The sequence below is a fragment of the Leucopleurus acutus genome (assembly GCF_964270905.1).
Source record: "Leucopleurus acutus genome assembly, chromosome: 6".
Taxonomy (NCBI): Eukaryota; Metazoa; Chordata; class Mammalia; order Artiodactyla; family Delphinidae; genus Leucopleurus; species Leucopleurus acutus.
In genome coordinates, this window is record NC_139149.1 from 118,204,762 (window position 1) to 118,227,082 (window position 22,321).

The window sequence follows — 22,321 nt, forward strand, 5'->3', positions numbered from 1 at the left end:
GGCCCGAAGGCTGCCTCCTCGCCCCTTCACCCCCCAGCCCCTGCCTGCACTGAGCACAGCCCCTCTTCCGTCGTCTGGGCCCGTCTGGGCTGTGTCTCCCCAGGACTCACCCTCCCAAAGCCCAGGCTGAGCACGTGCCTGCCCCTTGGCCTGCATCCCAGGCTCCCGGCCGCCCGGCCCATTTCCACACTCCCCTCCTGGGAGCAGGCTGTGCTCTCTCCCACCTCCCCGCTGGCAGCCAGGACTCCTCCGGGGGTCTTACCTAGCCTTCACAGGTGGTCCATAAAACCCCAACTCCCGCCCCATCCACTGGGGTGGCCCCGCGTGCCCTCCTGGCGTGTCCTGCGGCTCTGCTGTTCCGTGGTGCAGTCGGCCGTGAGGCTGCCTGGATTCTTCTGTGCACGTCTTACTGCCCTGGGGCCGGTGGGGGTGAAGGACCTGGAACGAGAATCCCCCAGGATTTATAGTCCTGAGTGAGAGGCTCGGTGGGCCTTCCCAAATCCACACACTGCCCGAGCCGGGAGATGGGGCGGGGAGTGGGCTGGCGGCCCAGGAAGGCTTCCTGCAGGAGGGAGCGACGCAGGGGCAGACAGGACCACCTCCTGTGCTTCCCCTCGCTCACCCCGGGGGTCTGGGACTGCAGGTCCCTCGGGGCCGCCCCTTCTCCGGGTGTCCTGACAGCGTACTTGGTTCTGAGACAGGAGGTCCAAAGAAAAAATTCATCCCAGTCCCGCTCTGGAGAAACACACGGGAGATGGGCAAAGAGATGGGAGCAGGCGGGTTCAGCCTGGCACAGGGGCCCGGGAGCGGAGGAGCCAGCGGGGGCCCCCGGGGGGCGGGAAGAGCTTTGCCAGGGGGAGACAGGAGCAGGTGTGGGGCGCAGAGCAAGGCAGGTGGGGCCCCCTCACCACGCCAAGGAGCAGAGGTCACGGGGGCCGCGGGGGAGCCGTTGGCAGCGGCGCCGCCCTCACAGCCGTGGCTTTGGCAGGGCTGATCTGGCTGCAGCGTCCTAGGGCCAGGGGGGTGGGGGGCAGGCTGGAGCGGCCCCTCAGCACCGGGGAAGGAGGGGCTGAATCCCAGGGACATTTGGGAAATGGGGCCTCAGGACTCCGTGCTTCAGAGCACGGCCGGGAGAGAGCTGCTGAGACTCCAGCTCTGGCTGGTGGGTGACCGGCAGAGGGGACCTGGCCGGGGCGACGGGGGCGGGTCAGCAGCGAGCACAGCTTTGACAAGGCTCGGCAGTCAGGGGAGGTCAGCAGCGCAAGCAGACCTGGAGCTGTGGGGTTCCCGTCGGGCAGGCGCCCCTCCTCCCTGCTGGGTTCGCAGGTGCAGAGGCCGAGGGCAGGGACACCTCAGGCGCAAGCCCTCCAGGGCTTTTGGGTCCCTGGGCTCCCCTCCCCGCTGCACGCCTGGGACCCCCCGGCTTCTCCTCCCCTGCTCCCAGAGAGGAGGCAGCTCTGGAGGGGGGTGGAGCAGCTGAGGGGATGGTGGATGTTTCCGACAAGGAGCGGCGGAGTCCGGAGGCCAGGCGCGCGGGGCTGCAGGGAAGCCTCCTGCGGGGGGCGGGGCAGAAGGCGGAGCTGGTGATGCAGGGCCGGAGGGAGCTGGACGGCAGGGGCGCCGCGCCGCCACCAGCGGGCTGTCCTGTCCCCTCTGGGCCCCGCGTCCTCAGCTGCTGATGCGACGTCTTCTGCGCCAGCCTCCTCTCAGGGGTCGGGGTGCCTAGCGAGACAGCAGGCCCCGCCCACGGCGGCCGGCCCCCACCGCCACCCAGACGCCCACTCCAAGTCCGGCCCAGCGCCACCCCGGGGCAAATCCACCACCCTGGGCCCAGCCGAGATGGATGCCCCAGCGTGTGTGCCGCGCTGCTCACCCAGGCGTGTGGGCCAGGCCTCCGCTGACAGTGCCACCCCCAGCCAGAAAGGGCTCAGCGGTTCCTGGCCTGCAGGGCGAGCCGCGCTCCTCTGGGGCCCCTGAGCTTGGAGGGAGCTGCCCTGCCTGCCGGCCCCCGTCTCACCCTGAGGTGACCTAGCGCCCTCTGGTTTCCGGGTCTCAGTCAAGGGCGCCTGGAGCAGCTGGAGGAGAAGGTCTCGGGGCTCAAGAAGGAGCTGGTGTCGGCCCAGGAGGTGCTGAACACAGCACGGCTGCAGAGGGACGTCCTGCAGAGTGAGGCGGAGGTTTTGCGCAGGGCCCTGGCCCAGGTACGACTTCCACTCCTCTCTCCCCGCTGCCTGGGCCCTCAGGCCATCCCCAGAGCCCCCAAACTCAGCGGCGGCCTCCTGGGTCCCTGGCCAGTGGGCACCGGCCTACCTTCCCTGAGCGCTGGGCACACCTTCTCTCAGGGTGCCCCCCCTCCCTCGGTCGCCCTGTCCCCTCTCCTGGCTGCAGCCTTGTACCCGGGGGCCACCGTCTGCCCCAGAGGCCTCACCACCGTGGGCCCCCTTCCACCAGGCCCCACCCAGAGCGCCGGCTCGCACACCTCCGTGATGCGGGGCTCACTCCCTCCCAGGCGCTAACGGCTCTGCCCGGGGGAAGCTCTGCCCATGAACCTGAAAGTCCCTCCCTGGCTTCCCCGCTGGGGTGCCCTCTGCCCTCCCTCCACCCCCCAGGCCGAGTCCAGCAAAACCAACCTGGAACTGCTCGTGTGCCAGCTCAAGGCGGAGGGCGTGGAGCAGAGACACTCCCTGGCTGACATGGCTGCCCTGATGGCGGGGCTGGCTCGGGACAAAGGCTCCCTGAGCCACCTGGTCCTGCAGGTGAGACGAGGGCCCAGGGGGACGGACGCTGCCTGAGCCTCGCTTCCCCAGCGTGGCTGTGAGTTCCTGCCCCCACCCTGCTCCCCTGAGCTCAGGGCCCTCCCTTCACCCATGCTCTCCCCGCCTTCTCCCCTCCTGGACTTGGGGGCTGAGGGTGTGGGGGCGGGGCCTGCACATGGACCCCTCCCTGCCCCTCTGGCGGCAGCTGGAGCAGGTGGGCCAGGTGAGGGGTCTGCGGGGCCCCGGGCCCCCAGGCCCACCCAGCAGGGCCACCGCTGCCTCTGGGGCAGCCGGGCACACGGCACCTTTGGAAGTCACGCTGGTTCAGGATGCATGTCAGCACCAGCGCTTTCTAACTGCAATGCTGCCTGACGTGGCTGATTCGAAGCCGTCTCCGCAGGGCTGGGAGGCGGGGAACGGGGGAGGAACACACAAAGAAGGACCTTCACATCAGGCCTGTCCCCAGCATCCGGGGGCTGGGTTCTCCCCTGGTCAGAGGGTCGAAGGCCTGGGCCACTGATGCCCACACGCTCGGGGGAGGCTTCACTCCTCCTCTGTTGTCTTGTTTCTCCCCTTCCTGGACCACATCCACACAAAAGAGCTGCCCCGTCACTCACTCGCTCTTGCATTCCTGCGTTCATTCCCAAATCTGCTGACATGGATCTTCCATGGAGGAGGTCAGACTCCCTGGGACGAGACACTGCAGCACCTTTGCTTTCTCCTGACAGCAGCCTTGTCGGTCCACATGGAAACCCTGTCTCTGCAGCGTCTCCGGCCCCCAGTGGCATTCAGACTTCATGGTCTGTCACCTTTGGGACTCAGTCCAGCCTCTTTCTGTTTCTCAGACTGTCCTAGCCTTTTTGGGGTCATCTTTTCCTCTTTTCTTAGTCAAAGGGTGACTACACTCAGTAAGCCAGTGCACAGTTTTTGACAGTTGTAAGCAAAGTGTCTCCACCAGCCCAGCAGGCTCCCTCCTGTCACGGCCACCCAGGTGGCCTCTGCCCTGACCTGTTTTAGACCTTGCTGTAAATGGAGCCATGGGGCATAGACTCTTTTGAGCCCGGCTTCTCTCCCTCAACATGACGTCTTTGAGAGCCATCCCTGTTCTTAGGTGTATCAAGCGCTCCTTCCTTTTGACTGCATAGTAATATTCCATCATTCAGATAAACCACGCTTGCTTATCCATTCACCCGCTGCTGGACTTCTGGGTTCTTTCCATTTGGGGAGTGGACAAGACTGCGATGAGCGTTCATGGTCAAGTCACATGTGGATGTTCTCATTTCTCTCGAGTAAATACATAGGCGTGCAATTGTGGAGTCACTGGGTAGGTGTGTGTTGAACTTTATAAGAAACCGGCAAGCGGTCTTCCAAAGTGGTTCTATCATTTTACTCACCAGCAGCGTGGGAGGCTTCCAGCCGCTCCTCTGCCTCGTCAACATTTGGCATCATCCGTCTTTACTTTTTAGCTGTTCTGTGTGTGTGAAGTGATACGCCATTGTGGTTTTAATTGGCATTTTCTGATAACAGATGGCATTAAGCACATTTTCATGTGCTTCCTAAATATTCATATACCTTATTTTGTCAGGTATCTATTCAAGTCTATTGCCTATTTTTATTGGGTTTTCATATTTCGGTTATGGATATGTAGGAGTTCGTATATCTTGGATAAAAGTACTTTGCCAGACAGATGTACTCACGTTTCTGTGACTCGCCTATACATTTTCTTTTTTTTTTTGGTGGGGGTGGTACGCGGGCCTCTCACTGTCGTGGCCTCTCCCGCCGCGGAGCACAGGCTCCGGACGCGCAGGCTCAGCGGCCATGGCTCACGGGCCCAGCCGCTCCGCAGGACGTGGGATCTTCCCGGACCGGGGCACGAACCCGTGTCCCCTGCATCGGCAGGCGGACTCTCAACCACTGCGCCTCCAGGGAAGCCCTTTTTTTTTTTTTTTTAAATATACATTTTCTTAATGGTATTTTTGATGGACAGAAAAGTTTAACTTTGGCAAAATTCAGTTTACCAAGTTTTAAAAGAATTTATGGTTAGTGTTTTCTAGGGGCTGTCTGAAAAATGTCTGCCTAGCCCAAGGACGGGACAGTCTCCTGCTCTGTTTTCATCGAGCTCTTGGGTCTATGATCCATTTCAAGTTGATTTTTCTGTACAGCAGTGGTTCTCAAAGTGTGGTCCTCAGACCAGCAGCATCCGTATCTCTTGAGAACTTGTTTAAAATGCAACTTCTCAGCTGCCCTCCCCAAACCTACTGAATCTGAAACTCTGTGGGTGGGGCCCAGAAATCTGGATTTTAATTATCCCTCCCAGTGACGCTGATGCACATTAAGGTGTGAGAACCACAGGTGTGTGGTATGAAATAGGAACTGAAGTCAGGTGTGTGGTATGAATAGGAACTGAAGTCCATTATTTTTCATACTAATATCCAGTTGTCCCAGCACCAATTTTCAAAAAGACTTTCCTTTCCTCCTTGAATTATCTTGGCAACTTGTTGAAAATAAATCGATCATACATGTGCATATATGTGCCCAGATCATATTGTTGATCTGTGCAAACTGATCTATGTGTTCATCCTTTCACCAAAACTGCACTGTCTTCATTCCTGTAGCTTTTTTTTTTTTTTTTTTTTTGGCGGTACACGGGCCTCTCACTGTTGTGTCCTCTCCCGTTGCGGAGCGCAGGCTCCGGACGCACAGGCTCAGCGGCCATGGCTCACGGGCCCAGCCGCTCCGCGGCACGTGGGATCTTCCCGGACCGGGGCACGAACCCGTGTCCCCTGCATCGGCAGGCGGACTCTCAACCACTGCGCCACCAGGGAAGCCCCCTGTAGCTTTTTAATGTCTTGAAATTAAGTAATGTGAGTATCCCCATCTTATCCTTCTTTTCAAGATTGTTTGGCTGTTCTCAAACCTTTGCATATTCATATACATTTTAGGATTAGATTGTCAATTTCTATACCCAAAAAAGCCTGGTAGAACCTTGATTGGGATTGTGTTGAATTTATAGATCAATTTGAGAAGACTGGACATCTTAACTGTATCTAGTTGTCCATCCATGAACATGGTATATCTCTCCATTTTTTTCTTTACTTAATTCCTCTCAGCTGTGTTTTGTAGTTTTCAGTGTAGAGGTCTTGCACGTCTTTGATTAAATTAATTCCTAGTTTTGATATTGTGCCTTGCTGTTTTAATTTCATTTTCCTATGTCCATTACTAGTATATAGAAATATAATCTCGTTGATTAACTTTCAGTCATGCAACCTTGACAAATTCATTGATAAGCGCCAGGGTTTTACATGTACATAATCATGTTATCTGTGAATAACAACAGTTTTACTTCCTTTCTGATCTCAGTGACTTTTATCTCATCTTCTCTTAATTCACTGGCTAAAGACCTACAGAACAAAATTGAAAAGAAGTAGTGAGAGTGGCCATCCTCCTACCAAACTCAACTACGAGGAAAGAATTCAATATTTCACCATGAAGTGTGATGTTATCTATAGGCTTTTCATAGGTGCCTCTTATCGGATTGAGGAAGCTCTCTTTTATTCCTAGCATGCTGAGATTTTTTTTTTAATTATGAATGGGTTTTGAATTCTGTTAAATGTGTTCCCTGAATGAATTAAGATGATCATGCCATCATTCTTATTCTGTTAATACAGCTAATTATATTGGTTTATTTTTTAATGTTAAAACAACCTTGCATACCTGAGATAAACAATTTCATAATGTTTTTTAAGGATTTTTACATCCATATTCATGAGGAACATTAGTCTATAATTTTTTTTCTCATAATGTTTTTGTCAGATTTGGAATGTGGGTTATGCTGGCCTCACAAAATAAGTTGGGAGGTGTTCCCTCCTCTTCTATGTCCTGAAAGTGTTTTAAAATTTCTGTTTCTTCCTTAAATGTTGGTAGAATTCACTAGTGAAGTCATTTAAGTCTGGAGTGTTCTTTGTGAGAAAAGTTTTGATAAAAATTTAATTATTTATTAGATACAGGGCTATTCAGATTTCCTACTTGGTCTTGTGGCTGTTTCTTCTGCATTCTAATAATTTTGCCTGTTGTGTTTTTATTATCATTCAGTTCAAACTATTTTCTCATTCTCTGTGTGATTTCTTCTTTGACCCATGGATTATTTAGACATATATTACCTTTATATGTGGGAATTCCAAATGTGGGAATTTCCTAAGTATCTAATTATTATCAACATCTAATGTAATTCCAATAAGGTCAGAAAATATACTCCATATTATTTGAACAGATTTAAATGTATTGAAGCATGCTTTATGGCCCAGCATATTAGCTATTTTGTTGAACATTCCATGTTCATGTAAAAAGAATGTGTATTATGCCATTGTTGAGTGTAGTGCCTATAAATACCAATTAAGTCAAGTTGCTTGATACTGTTGTTTAAGTCTTCTGTGTCCTTATGGGGTTTATTAGTTTGCTTGCTTTATTTGTTTGATTTTTTTTTTGTCTACTTGTTCTATTAATGACATTTAAATCTCTATGATTGTGGAATTGTCTATTTCTACCTTTAGTTCTGTCTACTTTTGCTTCATATATTTTGAATTCCTGTTTTTAGGAGCACACAAATTAGTATTTTATGTCTTCATGCTGAACTGACTTTTTATCTTTATAAAATGTCCCCTCTTATCTTTGGTAACATTTGTTTTCTTGATATCTAATTTTCCTGATATTGATATAGCCACACCAACTTTCTTTACTTACTGTTTCCATGTTATATCCTTTCCATACATTAACCTTCATTTCTCTGTGTCTGTATATTTGAAGTGTGTCGGGTCTTGCTTCTGTATTTACTCTGACAATCTCTACCTTTCAACTGGAGTGTTTACATCGTTTACATGTAAGGTAACTGTTGATATGCTTGGTTCAAGTTCACCATCTAGGTGTTTGTTTTCTGTTTATCTCATTTTTTTGTAAATTTTTACATTTTGCCTTTCCGGATTTCTTTTGGGTTATTTGCATATTTATTTAGTATTCCATTTTATGTTCTCTATTAACTTTTTAAAGCTATACTTCTTCTTGTTATTATTTTAGTGATTACTTTAAAATTATGGTATGCACAGTCTATATTAAAATAACATTATACTATTTCACAAACAATGTAAGATCGTGACAACAATATATTCCATTTATCCCTCCCATCCTTAGGGCTTGTTGCCATATATTTTATTTATACATATGTTGTTATAAACTCTGTAATACATTATTAATATTTCTGCTTCAAGTGGTCACTTCAACCACACACACACACACACACTTCAGCTATCTGGTGAAATTCTCCATCTTCTTGGATATGTTCTTGAACACATTAATTATAACATTTTTCAGGTCTTTGTCTGGTAACTCCAACATCTGGACCCCCAAATTGGGTCTATTTCTATTGTCTTTTATCTCTTCGTTTTCAGTCCTTTGGCCTTATCTCCTGGTGCTTAATAATTTTTTATTGAATGACAGATTTTGAGGTTTTGTAGAGCTAATTTGAGGCTCTGGGTGATATAAACTTCTTCCAAAGGGAATTTGCTTTTCATTTTAGGATATCAGAGTCAGAGCAGATCACCTTTATCCAGTCTTGGATTTAGCTGTTTTGTAACTGGTTTCAGTCTTTTTTGAAGAGTGAGCTACCTCGGGGTGTTGACCTCATGGTATGGCTCTCCTGTGCTCCTAACTAGGGCCCCCACCCTGAACTCTGGGTGTTTGTGTCTCAATTCTGAGATTGCCAGACGTCCTGCCTGACATTCTGGATGCTCCACTGCACTTTCTGGTCCTATTCATAATAGGACAGCACATGCTCTGAGGAGAGAAGAGATACTGAGTGGTGGTCTCACTCTTCTGTTTCCCTTTCCTCCAAGATCTTGGCTCCTTCAGACCCAGCTACCTTGACAGCTCTCTGAGGCCTTATACAGATTCCTGTGATAGGTTTTGTCTAGATTTTTGTGATGTTCTTGGTGGAGGTGTTAGTCTGCTACAGTCTGTTCCTCTGTCACCTTCTTTGCATTTCTGTGCCATGTCTCCTGACCCCAGAAACTTGTGACCCAACAGAGGTTACCATTTAGATTGGCAGCTGGGTCCCACCTGGGGGTGCTCAGTTCGATAATTTCTCCATCATGGTGACAGGAGTGGAGGTCCCTCTGCTGTGAAAACACACATGCACCAGGGGTCCAATATGTCTCATAGCCACCCTCCTCCTCCACTCTTTCCTCCATGCCGTTCTGCATGAAACCACTTTTTCTGAAGTCCTTCTTTTCCCTGGAGAGGCCCCTCCTCACACTTCCACTCTCTCTGCTGGACTTTCCCCTCCCCCTCCCCTAGGTCACATGCAAGAAACAGGCCCTGGAGGAGCAGCTGGCCCAGAGCCTGCAAGACCAGGAGGCCCACATGGACGCGCTCCAGAGGGCCCTGCAGGAAAAGGAGGCTTTGTCTGAAGAGCGGGCCCAGCTGCTGGCCAAGCAGCAGGCCCTGGAGAGGCAGGGCCAGCTCACAGCTGAGGAGGCAGCTGACCTCAGGTACCTGGGGTCATGTGGCCTTGACCTCAGGGAGCCTGTGGTGTGGCAGGGATGGGCAGTCACTCAGCAACTGTAAGGCAGGGCAGGTATGTCTACATGGGAGAGAGGCTGTAAGGGAGGGGCAAACACAGTGCCCGTGGGGTCAGAGAGCACCTAGAAGAGGTGAATGCAGCGAGAGCCTTCCTAGAACAGTTTTCCTGAGAGAGATGGTTGCACTGGCCCACCTCAGACCAGCAGAAGAAAAGGTGTGGAACGTCCTGCTCATGGATCTGAGCAGTTCAGGGTACACACGGCTTCAGGCAAGGCTGGATCCAGGCGCTCATGTGGTGCTCTCAACAGCCTGCCTTTCCGCCATCAGCGTGGCTCAACTCTAAGGAGACTTCATTCCCGGGCAGGCTCGGGGTGAGAGCTGGCCAGATGGCCAGCAGCCACGCCCAGCTCCTCCTCCAGCAGACACAGAGTGCCCTTCTCCCCACTGCCCACAGCCGTCTTGAGCCACTTGACATCCTTGAGGAGATCCTGGGCGTCGCAGGGCTCCGACATGCAGGCTGGGGCCCCGTGACTACCCCTGGAGCCCGGGTGTTGGCAGCCCCAGGGAACCACGAGGCTGGGGGTGGGGGTGAACCCTGAAGACCATCGGGGCCACTTCCAGGACACCTGGAACAGACACTGCAGGCGAGAACAGGGTGCCCTGCCAGCTGTTGCCTGGTGAGCTGAGCTGGCCTGTGGCCTCTAAGGACATCCATAAGCTGGTGGCTTTCTGCACCTCGTGCCCTCCTCAGGAACATCGAAGTATTTTTGTAGAAAGAGTTCCTCCCGAAATTCCAGTACTGGGGGCCATGAGGAAACTTAGAGGCCCAGGTCCTCGAACTTCTTCACAGAAGACCTCTCCTCCCAAGGAAAGCATGGCCACAAGTTGGAGCAGGAAGCCCGATGAAGTCTCCTCCTGGTGGCTGGCAGCAGAGGGTCCCAGGACCCCACTCCTGGCCCCGTCCCAGGCCCCACCAGTGCTCAGAGGACAGGGAAGGGAGCCTCTTTCTTCCCGCCAGCATTTGCCGCCCAGAGCATGGGCCCTGGTCAGGGGACCCTCCCCCAGCCTCAGCACTGGGCCCAGGGCCTCTGTGCATGGAGGCCCTGCAGCTCCCAGACGGAGTCCCACACCCACTAAACAGCACTTCGCAGGGACCAGTCTGAGCTTCTGGTGACAGGGCGGCACGGGACATGGCTTGCTTCTCCTGATGACCGAGGAGCCCAGGTTTCAAGGTCCTCCGGCCCCCAGTCCCAGGCCCTGACAAGGCTGCGGTGCCACGGACCTCTTTTAGTTCTCAGGCTCCAGCAAGATGGACTGGGGTCCCCACCTGTACCCCACGCACCCTTGCTGGTGGTGCCGGGCCTCCTTCCAGGAAGTGAGATGCTCCCGGGCTCTGGTGGAGGGACAGACTGGACACATCCTTAGAGTGTCCGGGACCGGCACAGGTCACTCCCCTCAGAGGGCCCCGGGTGGGCACAGAAAGCTGGGGAGAGCCGTCCAGACGTGGAGAATGGGGAACATGTGGGGTGCTTAAGAGGGTGGGGACTGGAGGGGGGATGGGATATCAGAGGAGTGAGGTTCCTGGGCTCTGCAGACACCAGGGCGCCCCGGAAGGTGCTGACAACACCCCACTCTGACACTGGCGGCAGGGGTGTGCAGGGGGCCCGAGGGAGACTGTGGCGGGGCCGGGACAGGCTGAGCAAGGTCCCCCATGGCCCGTGGCCCTCCCTGACCCACCGAGCCGTTTGGGGCTGCGCGTCGGCTGTCTGTGTCTCATGTGGGCATCTGTGTTGAGTGTGGTGTGTCCTCGTTGGTTAGTTGGTTGGTTTTTTCACCGTACGTCACCCAGCACTGGACCGAGCACACGCTCGTTGGCTGGCTGGTGACTGATGGATTTGCTGTCAGAGACGCAGTCCGTGTCATCACCCGCCCCCGGAGCGGGCGCCGCTGTGAGTCACCTCGTGCACCCCAGGCACTTTCTGAAGGGCTGCGTCTGTGCCCAGACGCAGAGGCGGCTTCTTCACGCGGGGGAATCGTGCTGCGCGAGTTCCGCTCTGGACGCTGCTTCTCAAGTGACTCTTTAAGAGAATGTCCTCATTGTCTTAGCAGCTAACGAGATGCCCCGTAGTTTCTGAAACATTCCAGCATTTCATGGCATCGAAGCTGAGTGTGATTGACGCCCTGTGTGGAGCTACGGGGAACGTCACTGCGCTGCGCCATTGGTTCATGTGTATTTTCTGAAGAACCGACGCCTAGAAGTGGGATTGCTGTGGCCCAAAGACATGCACGCTTTACGTTCTGAAATTTCCCAGCCCCCCTCCCCCCGACCAGAGAAAGTCACCCTCACACCCTGCCAACACTAGATATGATCGTTATTTTAAGCTTTTGCTAATGTGACATGTAATCGATTAACCATCATAGTTGTGATTAGAACCCCCTTGAGGACCAGTGAGTTTCTTACGTTTATTCCCCATTTGTGTTTTCTTTGTGAATAACAGTCACTGTTCTCATTGTTCTGTAGGATCAGACGCCTTCTGTCACTGATTGGCAGGAGCTCCTTGTATGTGACGGACATTCACCCTTTGCATATTTAGTGCAAATATTTTCTCCAAGTCTGTCCCTTGTTTTTTGTTTTGTTTTGTTTTGTTTTTGCGGTACGCGGGCCTCTCACTGTTGTGGCCTCTCCTGCTGCGGAGCACAGGCTCTGGACACGCAGGCTCAGTGGCCATGGCTCACGGGCCCAGCCGCTCCACAGCATGTGGGATCTTCGCGGACCGGGGCACGAACCCACGTCCCCTGCATCGGCAGGCGGACTCTCAACCACTGCGCCACCAGGGAAGCCCTGTGCTGTTTTTAGTTTTTTGGTTTTTGTTTTTTTGCGGTACGCAGGCCTCTCACTGTTGTGGCCTCTCCCGTTGCAGAGCACAGGCTCTGGACACGCAGACTCAGTGGCCATGGCTCACGGGCCCAGCCGCTCCGCGGCATGTGGGATCTTCCCGAACCGGGGCACGAACCCGTGTCCCCTGCATCGGCAGGAGGACTCTCAACCACTGCGCCACCAGGGAAGCCCTGTGCTGTTTTTAGTTTTTTGGTTTTTGGTTTTTTGCGGTACGCGGGCCTCTCACTGTTGTGGCCTCTCCCGTTGCGGAGCACAGGCTCTGAACACGCAGACTCAGTGGCCATGGCTCACGGGCCCAGCCGCTCCGCGGCATGTGGGATCTTCCCGGACCGGGGCACGAACCCACGTCCCCTGCATCGGCAGGCGGACTCCCAACCACTGCGCCACCAGGGAAGCCCTGTACCTTGTCTTTTGACTTGGTTTGTGGAATCTTTTCTGCACAGAAGGTTCCGTCTCCCTCTCTTTAAGTGTATTCAGATCTGTTGGCCTCCTTATTTTTGTCTTGTGGCTTTTATGTCTTGCTTAAGATTATAAAATACCCTTCTGGATTTTTGCTACTATTTTTACAGTTCTGAGTCGCTTAGTTGTTGTCTATTTGTATTGTTTTTGCATTTTAGCTTTTTAGTCCACCTGGAACATTGTTTATGCAGGGTCCAGTTTGTTCTTAGATTTACGATGAACGAGCTGTCCCCTGTTTGCCGTCTGATTTACCATCCCAGCCTTGACGGGCACCGTCCTAGCAAATGGGCTCCACGCTGTCCCTCGTTGGCAGGATCCTCCGCCAGCGTGAGTGACTCGCCTGTTGTTTGGTGACTCTCTGCAGGGCCGAGAGGGACTCCCTGGAGAACAGCCTCTTTGAGGCCCAACAGCTGGCGTCACAGCTGCAGTCACACCAGGAGCAGCTGGAGGGAGAGGCCCAGAGCGCGAGGCTGGCCCGGCAGGCCCTGCAAGGTGCTCCGCAGACAGGCCCCCTCGGCTCCTGTCCCCAGACCAGGCCCAGACGGACCCTTTAGATGAGCTCGTCCCCTGATGCTCTGCTCCCACTCCCCAGCCCCCAAAGGGGCCCAAACGCAGCCCAGAGCTCGTGTGTCTGAGTGACTTGTGCCACTATTCTCTGTGATGGGTGGGCACTGCTGCCGGCGCTGGCCCGAGGCTCAGAACGGGCTGTGGCCACAGGGTCAGCGTGGCAGCCCCCGGCCCCACCCGCTGTGCGCCCGTCCCTGCTCAGCCCACCCTGCAGCGTGCAGGCTGCCCAGCGCGGGCTGGGATCAGGACACGTGCCTGCAGTGGCACCTGGGGGGCTCTGTCCTGCTGGCTTGGGCTGTACCCTCAGAGCCGGGGGCTGCCATTCCACAGGGGCTCACAGGGCCGCAGGGTGTTCCGGGGGATGAGGTGGGGGTGAGGGAGGGCCCTGCGGCGGGTGTCAGATGCGCCTGTCCCTTCACAGTGCAAATGGAGCAGCTGAAGTGCACCTGGGAGGTCCAGGAGACGAAGCTGCAGGGGGACGTGGGGCGGCTCTTGCAGCAGGTGATACAGCAGGAGCAGGACACGCAGCTGGCCCTGGAGAGCCAGGCGCTGGCCCACCTCGAGGACCTAGCCCGGCTCCAGAGGGAGAAGGTCTGCCTCCCTGGGACCAGCCCCCAGCTGCCCAGCCACTTCCCGGGAGTCTACCATGTCCCCAGGGACGGCAGGCACTTGGGGAGGGGCCCAGGAGACCAGCTGGGCGGCAGGGGTGCCCAGGCCACGCTGAGGCTGGGCCAGAGGACCCTTGACAGTGCACGTGGGCGGCCGGGGCCCTGTCCCTCACGGAAGAGGCACCCACGGGCGTCGGCTGACCTGGCCGCAGTCTGAGGACCCATAGCTGGACGGAGCTCTGTCCCCCTCTGAGACGTCCCACTGGTCACAGTCCCAGAAGGCCTCGAGTGACACGTCCTTACACACTTTGCATGTCAGGGTGCCTGGTGCTCTGTGGAGGCTCAGGAAAAGTTTCTGAGCTGTGACTTGAGTGGGGGGTGGTAGCTGCTGGGGCCCAGAGAGCCCTTCGCAGCGCGTGTCACTGCGTCTGAGGTGTCGGCATGAGGCTGGCTGGACCGGACGGTCCCCGGGCACCTGTCCTGCCCTGACGTCCCGTGAACCCAGTCTCACTCAGGAACACAGGCGCCTGCTGGTCTCACGCGTCCTGACCTGTGAGTCTTCATGGCCTGTCCCTTTTCCTCGGCCCAGGAGACCCTGAGTCTGTCTCTGACAGAGGAGAAGGAAGTGGCAGCACGCAGGCTGGAACAGGAGGAGGAGCTGGTGGCAAAAAGTGCAGCCAAGAGGGAGCCTCTGCAGGAGGAAATTCAGAGCCTGAAGCATGAGTGGAACGAGAGTCTCCTTCAGCTGGAACGCGAGATGCAGCAGGTGACGGGCGGACCACGAGGCAGTGGGGAGCTCTCGTGTCTGATCACTTGCCTTCTCCGACCCAGCAAGAGGGCTGTGCGGGGCAACCTTTCCACACCACTGTCATTGCAGCTTTGATCTTCCACAGCAGTCCTGGTGGACAGACATCCACCCACCTACCATCCACCCATCCACCCATCCACCCATCCACCCATCCACCCATCCATCCATCCATCTATCCATCCATCCGTCCATCCATCCACCCATCCATCCATCCAACCATTCATCCATCCAACCATCTGTCCATCCAGCCACATAACCATTCATCCATCCATCTGTCCATCCACCCATCTATCCACCAATCCACCCATCCATCTACCCATCCACCCATTCATCCACCTGCCCATTAAATTACCTGCCCATTTACACATCCCTGCAATTCACTGTCCCTCCACTCCCCTGTCCATCATCCATCCATTCACTTGAATATCCATCCTTTATTCACACACCCAGCTGTCTACCCACAGGCATAGCCATCTATTAACATACCCAATTGGCCATTCACACACCTGACCATGAATCTATCCATCAACTTGCTGAAACATCCACCCAACTGTCCATCCACACAACTATCCTCCACTCACCTGACCATCCGTCTATTCAGCCACTCACCCAGCCAGTCATCCATCCGTTCACTTAAAGACCCTTCCCTCCGTCCACACACCCAGCTGCCACCCACATCCGCTGATTGTCCATGTGTCTGATGATCCCTCCATCCATCTGATCACCAGCCAGCCGGCTATCAGTGTGTCCATCCATTTGCCACCCAGCCAACCCGCCTCCCATCCCACGGGCTGTTGGAATTCAGACACTGGGCAGGTGAAAGCTGCCCTCTGAGTGCAGACAGTCCCGGTGTCCCGCGCCACCCTGAAGCGTGCACTGTTGAGTGAAGGGGACAGACAAGTAAACACATTCCTGTGGGCTGTCACACTGTGACAGGACCCTCAGGTGTTGGTACAGCTACAGATCGTGGGAGAAGAGTTACAGTAGCAGGAATAACCAAGGTTGTTGTCAGACTCTGCATCTCTAGTTTGACTCTCACAATGCTGAGAGGTTCACGCTCTTATCGGCCCCTTTGACTGGAGAGAAACAGAGATTCACAGGCGTTGAATAACTTGCCCAGGGCGGCACGGTACACCTGCTGGGCAGTGGGGACCATGTCCTTGGCCACTCCGCTCTGCTGCTTCCTGAAAGTGAGGACGGCGTGTCGAGGGTGGGGCTTGAAGGAGGGTCGGGAGGCTGTGGTAGAGGAACAGCATCGTACGAATGTCCGGGGAGGGCAGAACCCCGGATTCAGCTGTTCACCAGGGTGACTCACAGAACTCCAGGAAGCACCGCACCTGCCGTTAGTTCTATTGTAAAGGACACAGGCCAGGACGAGCCCAGTGCAGAGACACAGGGACGGGCTCTCCGCAGAGCCAGGGCAGGTCACCCACTGGCACATTAGGGTGTTTACCAGCCGGTAAGCTCCAGGGTTTTATCGGTGTTTCCTTGTGTGGGTGTGATGGACTAAACTCAGGGTCCAGCCCCCTCCCAGAGGCTGGGTGGTCAGGCCGATCTCAGTGGCTCACTGCCCCAGGGTTCTGACCACCTTGTTAGCACAAGCTCAGGTGTGGCCCCAGGGCCCGCAAATAACAGACAACCCTCACCTGTGAAATTCGGGGGTTTAGAGGCTCCCCCAGCACCCAGGGCGAAAAGCAGACACACCCTTTGCTACAAACCTCCTCCCAGAGACTGCCGTGCACAGGCCAGCAAGTGGGAATACACGCTCCTACGCCCGCCTCTGTAGCACAGGGATGAAGAGGACACACAATGTCCTGGGCCTTTCTCTTCTCAGGATCAACAGACCTGGGGGCTTTCCACACTGTGTTCAGAGCTCGCTGGTTCTTTTCCACAGCTGCGTGACGCCCTGACGTGTGCAGGGATCCCCCTTCGTTCTGTTGGCCTTCCTTCGGCGGGAGTCTTGTTGTCATTATAAATAACATTATAAATACTCATCGGAGACCCCGAGCGTAGGTCATGCATGTCTCCAGGCTGCCCTCCCCAGTGGGCCTGGCAGGGAGAGGATGTGCGTTTGTGACGACGGGCATTGCCAAATCTCTGCCACCCCACAGCCTGATGACAGAGCAGGGGTCCCTCCCACCTCGGGGCTGGTGCGTGAAACGCAGCATCTCCGGGGGCTCACGCGCACCCCTCACCCTCAGCGACGCGGAGCACGTGGGGAGGTTAGGAACGATTAGCGGTTCCTGCTCTGTGCCTGGAGCGGGTGGAGGGCTCCAGGGAGGAGATGGCCCGTGAAGCCCCCTGACCTGCGCTGGGAGAGAGCAGGTATTGGGCAGAAGCAGGTGGGAGGGGAAAGGCACCCTGGGTGGGGTAGGGGAGCTGCCTGAGCGCAGGCTGGCAGGCTGGACCCACCCCCTCAGGATGCAGCTGCCTCTGAGGGGCTCCTCCTCCCAGAGCCTGCGTCCTGGCAGGGCCGTGGCACCCAGAATTCTGCTGAGCCTCTCCTCAGAGCCCCCCAGCCCTCTCACGAGCACCCTGCCCCTGTCGCCCAGGCCCTGTCTCTGAGAGAAGCGGAGACCAGCCAGCTGAGGGAGGAGCTGTCCAGGGCCGCGTGGGAGCTGGAGCTGGTGCAGCACGAGGCCCGGGGCCGGCAGGAGCGAGCAGAGGTGAGCCCACACCCCAGCTGGAGCGAGACACCTGGCTTGGCCGCCTGCACAGCCCAGCAGGGGCGGCAGACCCCAGAGGCGCCCCCTCCCTGCCTGGTCCCAGGGATGCATCCCCTCCACCCAACCCACCCGAGCCTCCGTTTCCCCCAAGGATCTCCAGACCCCCTGCTGGGAGGGGACAGTGTCTCTGTGGGAAGCAAAGGCAATGGGGTGGGACAGGGGTGGGGGGCAGCAGGCCAATCACCCTTGTGCCACTGGGCAGAAGCCAGAGAGGGGAGGGCCTGGCACCAGCAACAGAGGGGGCAGACCAGGCTTATGCCCGCCAGCCCCCCAGCCCCTGGCCTTCCCTGCCTGACCTCAGCTGCCTGTGGCACAGCATAGCTGTAGGAGGCTCCGAGGGCCTCTTGGGGCTGACTTTCTGGAGAGGCCCCTCCCAAAGGAGAAACCCAGTGGGTAGGCCAGCGTTGTAACTGAGGCAAGCGCTCATCAGGAAGGATCCCATAGAGAATCCCAGCAGAGCTGGAGGGGGGCATCCGCCGAGGGGCCAGAAGAGACCCCAGCAGGTAGCCGCCCACCCTGGGCCAGTGGGCAGAGGCCCACACGTGCATGGAGGCCACTGTGGGCAGCCAGCTGGGGTCACCTGGGGCCCCTGACTCCTCTTCAGTAGCCCCCGTCTGGGGGCACAGGGCAGGCAACAGCAAGTAAGACTCCGGGGAGCAGGGGTGGCCACACTGGGGCCCTGTGCCCCGCCCCACCCCACGGGCGGGGCTGGGCACCGCTGCAGTCGCCGGCAGGGTAGCCTCGGCCTGTTTACGGAGTGGCGCCAGGCCCCGGGTGGGTGACGCAGAGGCCAGGACCCTGCCGCCCACGGGAGGAGGGGGCCGGGGGGATGGCTCATGGTGAGGTTGGGGGACGCAGTCCCCCCGCAGGTAGCGGGGGTGGTCGAGGGCAAAGCCGGACCCTGCACTCAGGACTCCAGCCGCACCCAGTCGGCTCAGCTGGGCCAGCGCCATGTCTCCTCTGCCCCCGCCTTCGTTCTTCCAGCCTGCCCACCTTCATTTTTCACCCCGGTCCCCGGTGTGTCCCCAGCCCCAAGGGTGCGGGGTTAGATGCTCCCCTGGTGTTGCATTAATGGCTCAGTGAGTCCATGAACAAGTGAGTGGGTGGAACGCAGGCTGCAGGGCTGGGTGGCGACCCTCTGACCCCACAAGCGGGGCCGTGCTCAGAGACCGCAAGGGGCCCTGGACGAGGGCAGGACACCCAGATGGCAGGCCTGGGGATCCCAGGCCGTTTGCTCCGACCTAGCGGGCCGTGGCGGGAGGGGCGCTGGGCAAGGGAAGGAGTGTTGCAATTAGGAGTTGGCTGCCAGGGTGTTTCTTCACCCCCTCCTGATGCAGCGACCTGGACCCCCGGGTCACTAGCAGAGCAGTCCCGGGCCGCTCCTGGCACCCGGGAAGGTGTTGCCTAAGAGCCTCTCTCCCTGGAGCCCCCGCCCTGCTCTGTCCTACCATGGGCACAGCCGCGAGGGGTGTGGGAGCCCCATGGGACAGGGACCTCCCTTCCCCGACCACCCCCTAGCTGCTCCCTCGGGCCAGGAAAGACCCCAAGGCCCGGGAGCGGAGGCCCCGGCTCGCAGAGGGGCCTCTCTGGGAGTCCTCCCTAGAGCTGGCGCTGAGCCTCCCACTGGATGGGGGGGGGGGGCTGCCCGCCAGCTGGGCTCTTCCGGGAGCTCATTAAAACCACTGAGAGGGGAGGGTGGGGAGAAATGCCGGCCACGGAACAGCAGTTGTGGGTGACCTACAAGCAAGGCCCCCGTCGGTGCGGGGCTCCCGGCTTCGCCCTGCGGTTCCTGATCCCGAGGAGGCAGTCCTTCCGCTCACACCCCACCCTGGCCACACCAAGCGCTCACTGCAGCCTCGCTGGGGCTGTCCTGGGGGCACAGCCAGACCTGGCCGTCCAAGGTGACACTTCTCAGTGGAGATGGACAGCAGGGGCCAGGAACAGAGGCGGCACCAGCGAGCTTCCTTCTCCGAGGGCAGGAAGCTTGGCCTGATAGAGCCCCAGCTTGCTAGATCCCTCAGACAGTGGCCTGTGAATTGGGAAGGGGCGGGGGAAGGGTGTCTCCCAGAGACCCCGTCGGGGGCAGCAGGGCACCAGGCCCTGGAGCACAGAGCCAGCTCTGTCACTCGCCCTGCGGAGGAAACTGCCCCTGGGGACCCAGACCACCCCGGGCGGGTGGTGGGGGTATGTCCTGGCCAGGAAGCTAGGCTGGGTCTCGGGCTCAGGGTGAGCAGGTGGTGTCCTCATTCATGGACAGGAGGGGTTCTTGCACCGCCATGGCCAAGCCTGTGGCCCAGAGGCCCCCCTGCTCCAGGTGGCCCTCGGTTAGCACTAGAGGAGCGTCCCGGCGCTGCGGCCACAGGAAAGCAGAGTCAGGCCAAGCTGAGTCCCGCCCGCGTGGACATCCAAGTTCAGAGTGTAGCCGCGGGTCCCGCCCGCGTGGACATCCAAGTTCGGGGCGTAGCCGCGGGTCCTGCCTGCGTGGACATCCAAGTTCGGGGCGTAGCCGCGGGTCCGAATAGGGACGACCCCGACCCCTCCCAGGCATGTCGCGGGTACTCTCACACTTAGAGCCTGGGAGCATCCCCCAATCCCACCCGCCTGCTTGAAAGTTCAGGGGGCAGGGTCAGCCCTTCCCATGGGAAGCTCCCCCCCACCCCGACACCGGGGACTCTGCCCCGCCCCCCTCACCACCGGGACCCTCAGGAACCGGCACTGGCGGCACTGGCCGTGGTCATCCAGAGCCCCAGGCCCACCTTACGTGGCCCGAGCGGGCTGCCCGCCTGGCCCAGCACAGCATGGGGCTGCCCGTGGGGACCTGAGCCTCCCGCCAGGCACACTTGACGCCGCGGCCGGCTTGCTGCTCCCCCCAGGCCACCATCAGCGCCACGACCGCAGACCTGAAGGCCCTGCAGGCCCACTTCGAGGACGCCGTCTCAGCCCATCAGAGGGAGGCCAGGGCTCTGGGCGAGAGGCTCCGGGAGATGGCGGCCCAGCGGAGCAGCGCCAGGAGAGAGGTGAGGCCGGGTGGGAAGGGGGGCCCCTGCGAGGCAGGTGTGGCCTGAGGGGTAGGAGGGGACCCGCATCCGGGACCCACCTTCCAACAAGCCGTGGGGAGACCCCGGGCGAGACGCTGCTGAGCGGGTGCAGCCCGCACACAGCGTGAGGCCTGGACGCCGCCGGACCAGGCCCTGGGGGGGCGAGGCCGCCCTGGGCGGGGGGAGACACGCAGAGTGAGTGGGGTGTCCCGGGGCAGCCACGCGCAGTCCCCACCAGGGCCCAGGGGCTGGTGCGGGGCCCCCGGAGCCTTGTGAGGTGTCCCGGGGTGGGGGCCAGTCTGGGCCCGGGCGAGCGGAGCTCGGCAGGCAGGCTGGGGAGGTGTTTCTGAAGGGGATTTGACAGGACGTGGGGACGCGGGAGGGGGCGGGCAGGCGGGCACAGGGATTGGGGCTGGGGGAGGGGCCCCGGGGCCCAGCGACCTCATGCACTCCCCGGGCCGGGCGCCAAGGCTGGCAGGCGGGCGGGGGAGCGGCCAGCAGAGTGAGCAGAGGGGCCGGGCCCTCCCCCAGCCCCCCGAGCCGGGCCAGGAGAGGACGAGAGCGTGATTGAACATGACAGCCTGTTTACTTTGGCCCCCAAAGAGAAAGGTCTCCTTTCAACAGATTTCGAAGTCAGGCCCGGTCAGCGACCACACGGGGAAGCAGAATGAGATTTTAAAACTGGGGGCGGCAGGGGGAGGAGCCGGGGGGGGGCACGTTTGTGCTGGTGGGTGAAGGGAGAAAGCAATGCCTCGTGGGAAGTTCAGGTTCCCCGATCGGCCGCCCCCAGAAAGGAGAGGGGCCCCAGAATAGGGACGGGGTGGAGGCTGAGGCGGGTGAGGGGGGCAAGGGGAACAATGGCAGGGGGAGGGAGCCCAGAGGACCCTCCCAGGCGCCAGGCTGGCCCAGAGTCGCCATGGAAACCATAACACTTTCACAGCCTTTAAACTGGAGGAACGTCCAGGCCTCTCACAGCCGTGCCTGAGATCCACATGCGCGTGCATGCGTGTGTGCGTGTGTGTGTGTGTGCGCGTGTATCACACACAATACATACACCGCCTGTGCACATGGAGACCACACCCCCATGCACACACGTGCACACACAGAGTGGCAGTGCACACACATGCACTCATGCGTGGACACAGCACTCACACATGCAAACACATATGGGCACCACATATGTGCCACAAGCAGCACACGTGACTCAGAGAGTCCTCACACATATGAGCATCACACACGTGTGTGAACGGACATGTGGGCACGCACGTCTGCACATAGGTGTGTGCAGACGCACACACCACACACTCACGCATGCTGTGTGCATACACGTGTGTGCTTGCACATGCATGCACACGTGTGAACACGCACACACAGGCCAGGGCCCCTCAGCAGCCCTTCCCCCGTGCAGAGCCCTCGGGTCACTTCCCTGCAGGAGATTTCAGAAGAGTCTGTTTATACAATTTCTAGTAAAGAAATAATTATTATAATCACATTAAGAGATTTGGCTGTAAAATTCCTGTAAAAGGGGTGTTTGTTCTCATGAGGCGGGGGGGCGGGGAGCAGGGGGGGCGGGGGGCTCCCTCCCCCACGTTTGTTTTGCTTGTTTTCATCTCCTCGGCCCTGGGAAATGAAAACAGCTTCTTTTATGATGGATAGGCCCTTTTGCTGGTCCTTGACCTTCGGGTGGATTTCTGCTGAGCTCGGCGGAAAATGCTCCGCGCAGTTGTGGCTCCCACATGTGGGGGGCGGGAGGGGAGCGGAGGGGGGCCCTTCCCAAAAACAGAACAACAATAACAGCCGGCGGACGCGGGAGCCAGGCCGGCCGGGGGCCTGGACAGTGTCCCGCTGAAACAGCCAGCAAAGTGGGGCTCGCTCTGGCAAACCAGCGCC

At 57.8% G+C, this 22,321-nt stretch overlaps 1 protein-coding gene across 1 annotated transcript in view; it reads left to right on the forward strand.

The window, feature by feature from the left end:
* Positions 1–22,321, forward strand: part of CROCC2 (ciliary rootlet coiled-coil, rootletin family member 2) — a gene marked incomplete at its 3' end in the record, with an annotated part of 69,346 nt that overhangs the window by 25,080 nt on the left and 21,945 nt on the right. The window contains 11 exon segments of the mRNA XM_082841617.1: positions 1,445–1,641; positions 1,727–1,853; positions 2,057–2,201; positions 2,610–2,756; positions 2,962–2,979; positions 9,102–9,295; positions 13,049–13,176; positions 13,673–13,842; positions 14,449–14,625; positions 17,220–17,333; positions 20,267–20,410. Of these exon segments, the coding sequence (XP_082697743.1) occupies positions 1,445–1,641; positions 1,727–1,853; positions 2,057–2,201; positions 2,610–2,756; positions 2,962–2,979; positions 9,102–9,295; positions 13,049–13,176; positions 13,673–13,842; positions 14,449–14,625; positions 17,220–17,333; positions 20,267–20,410 (1,561 nt within the window).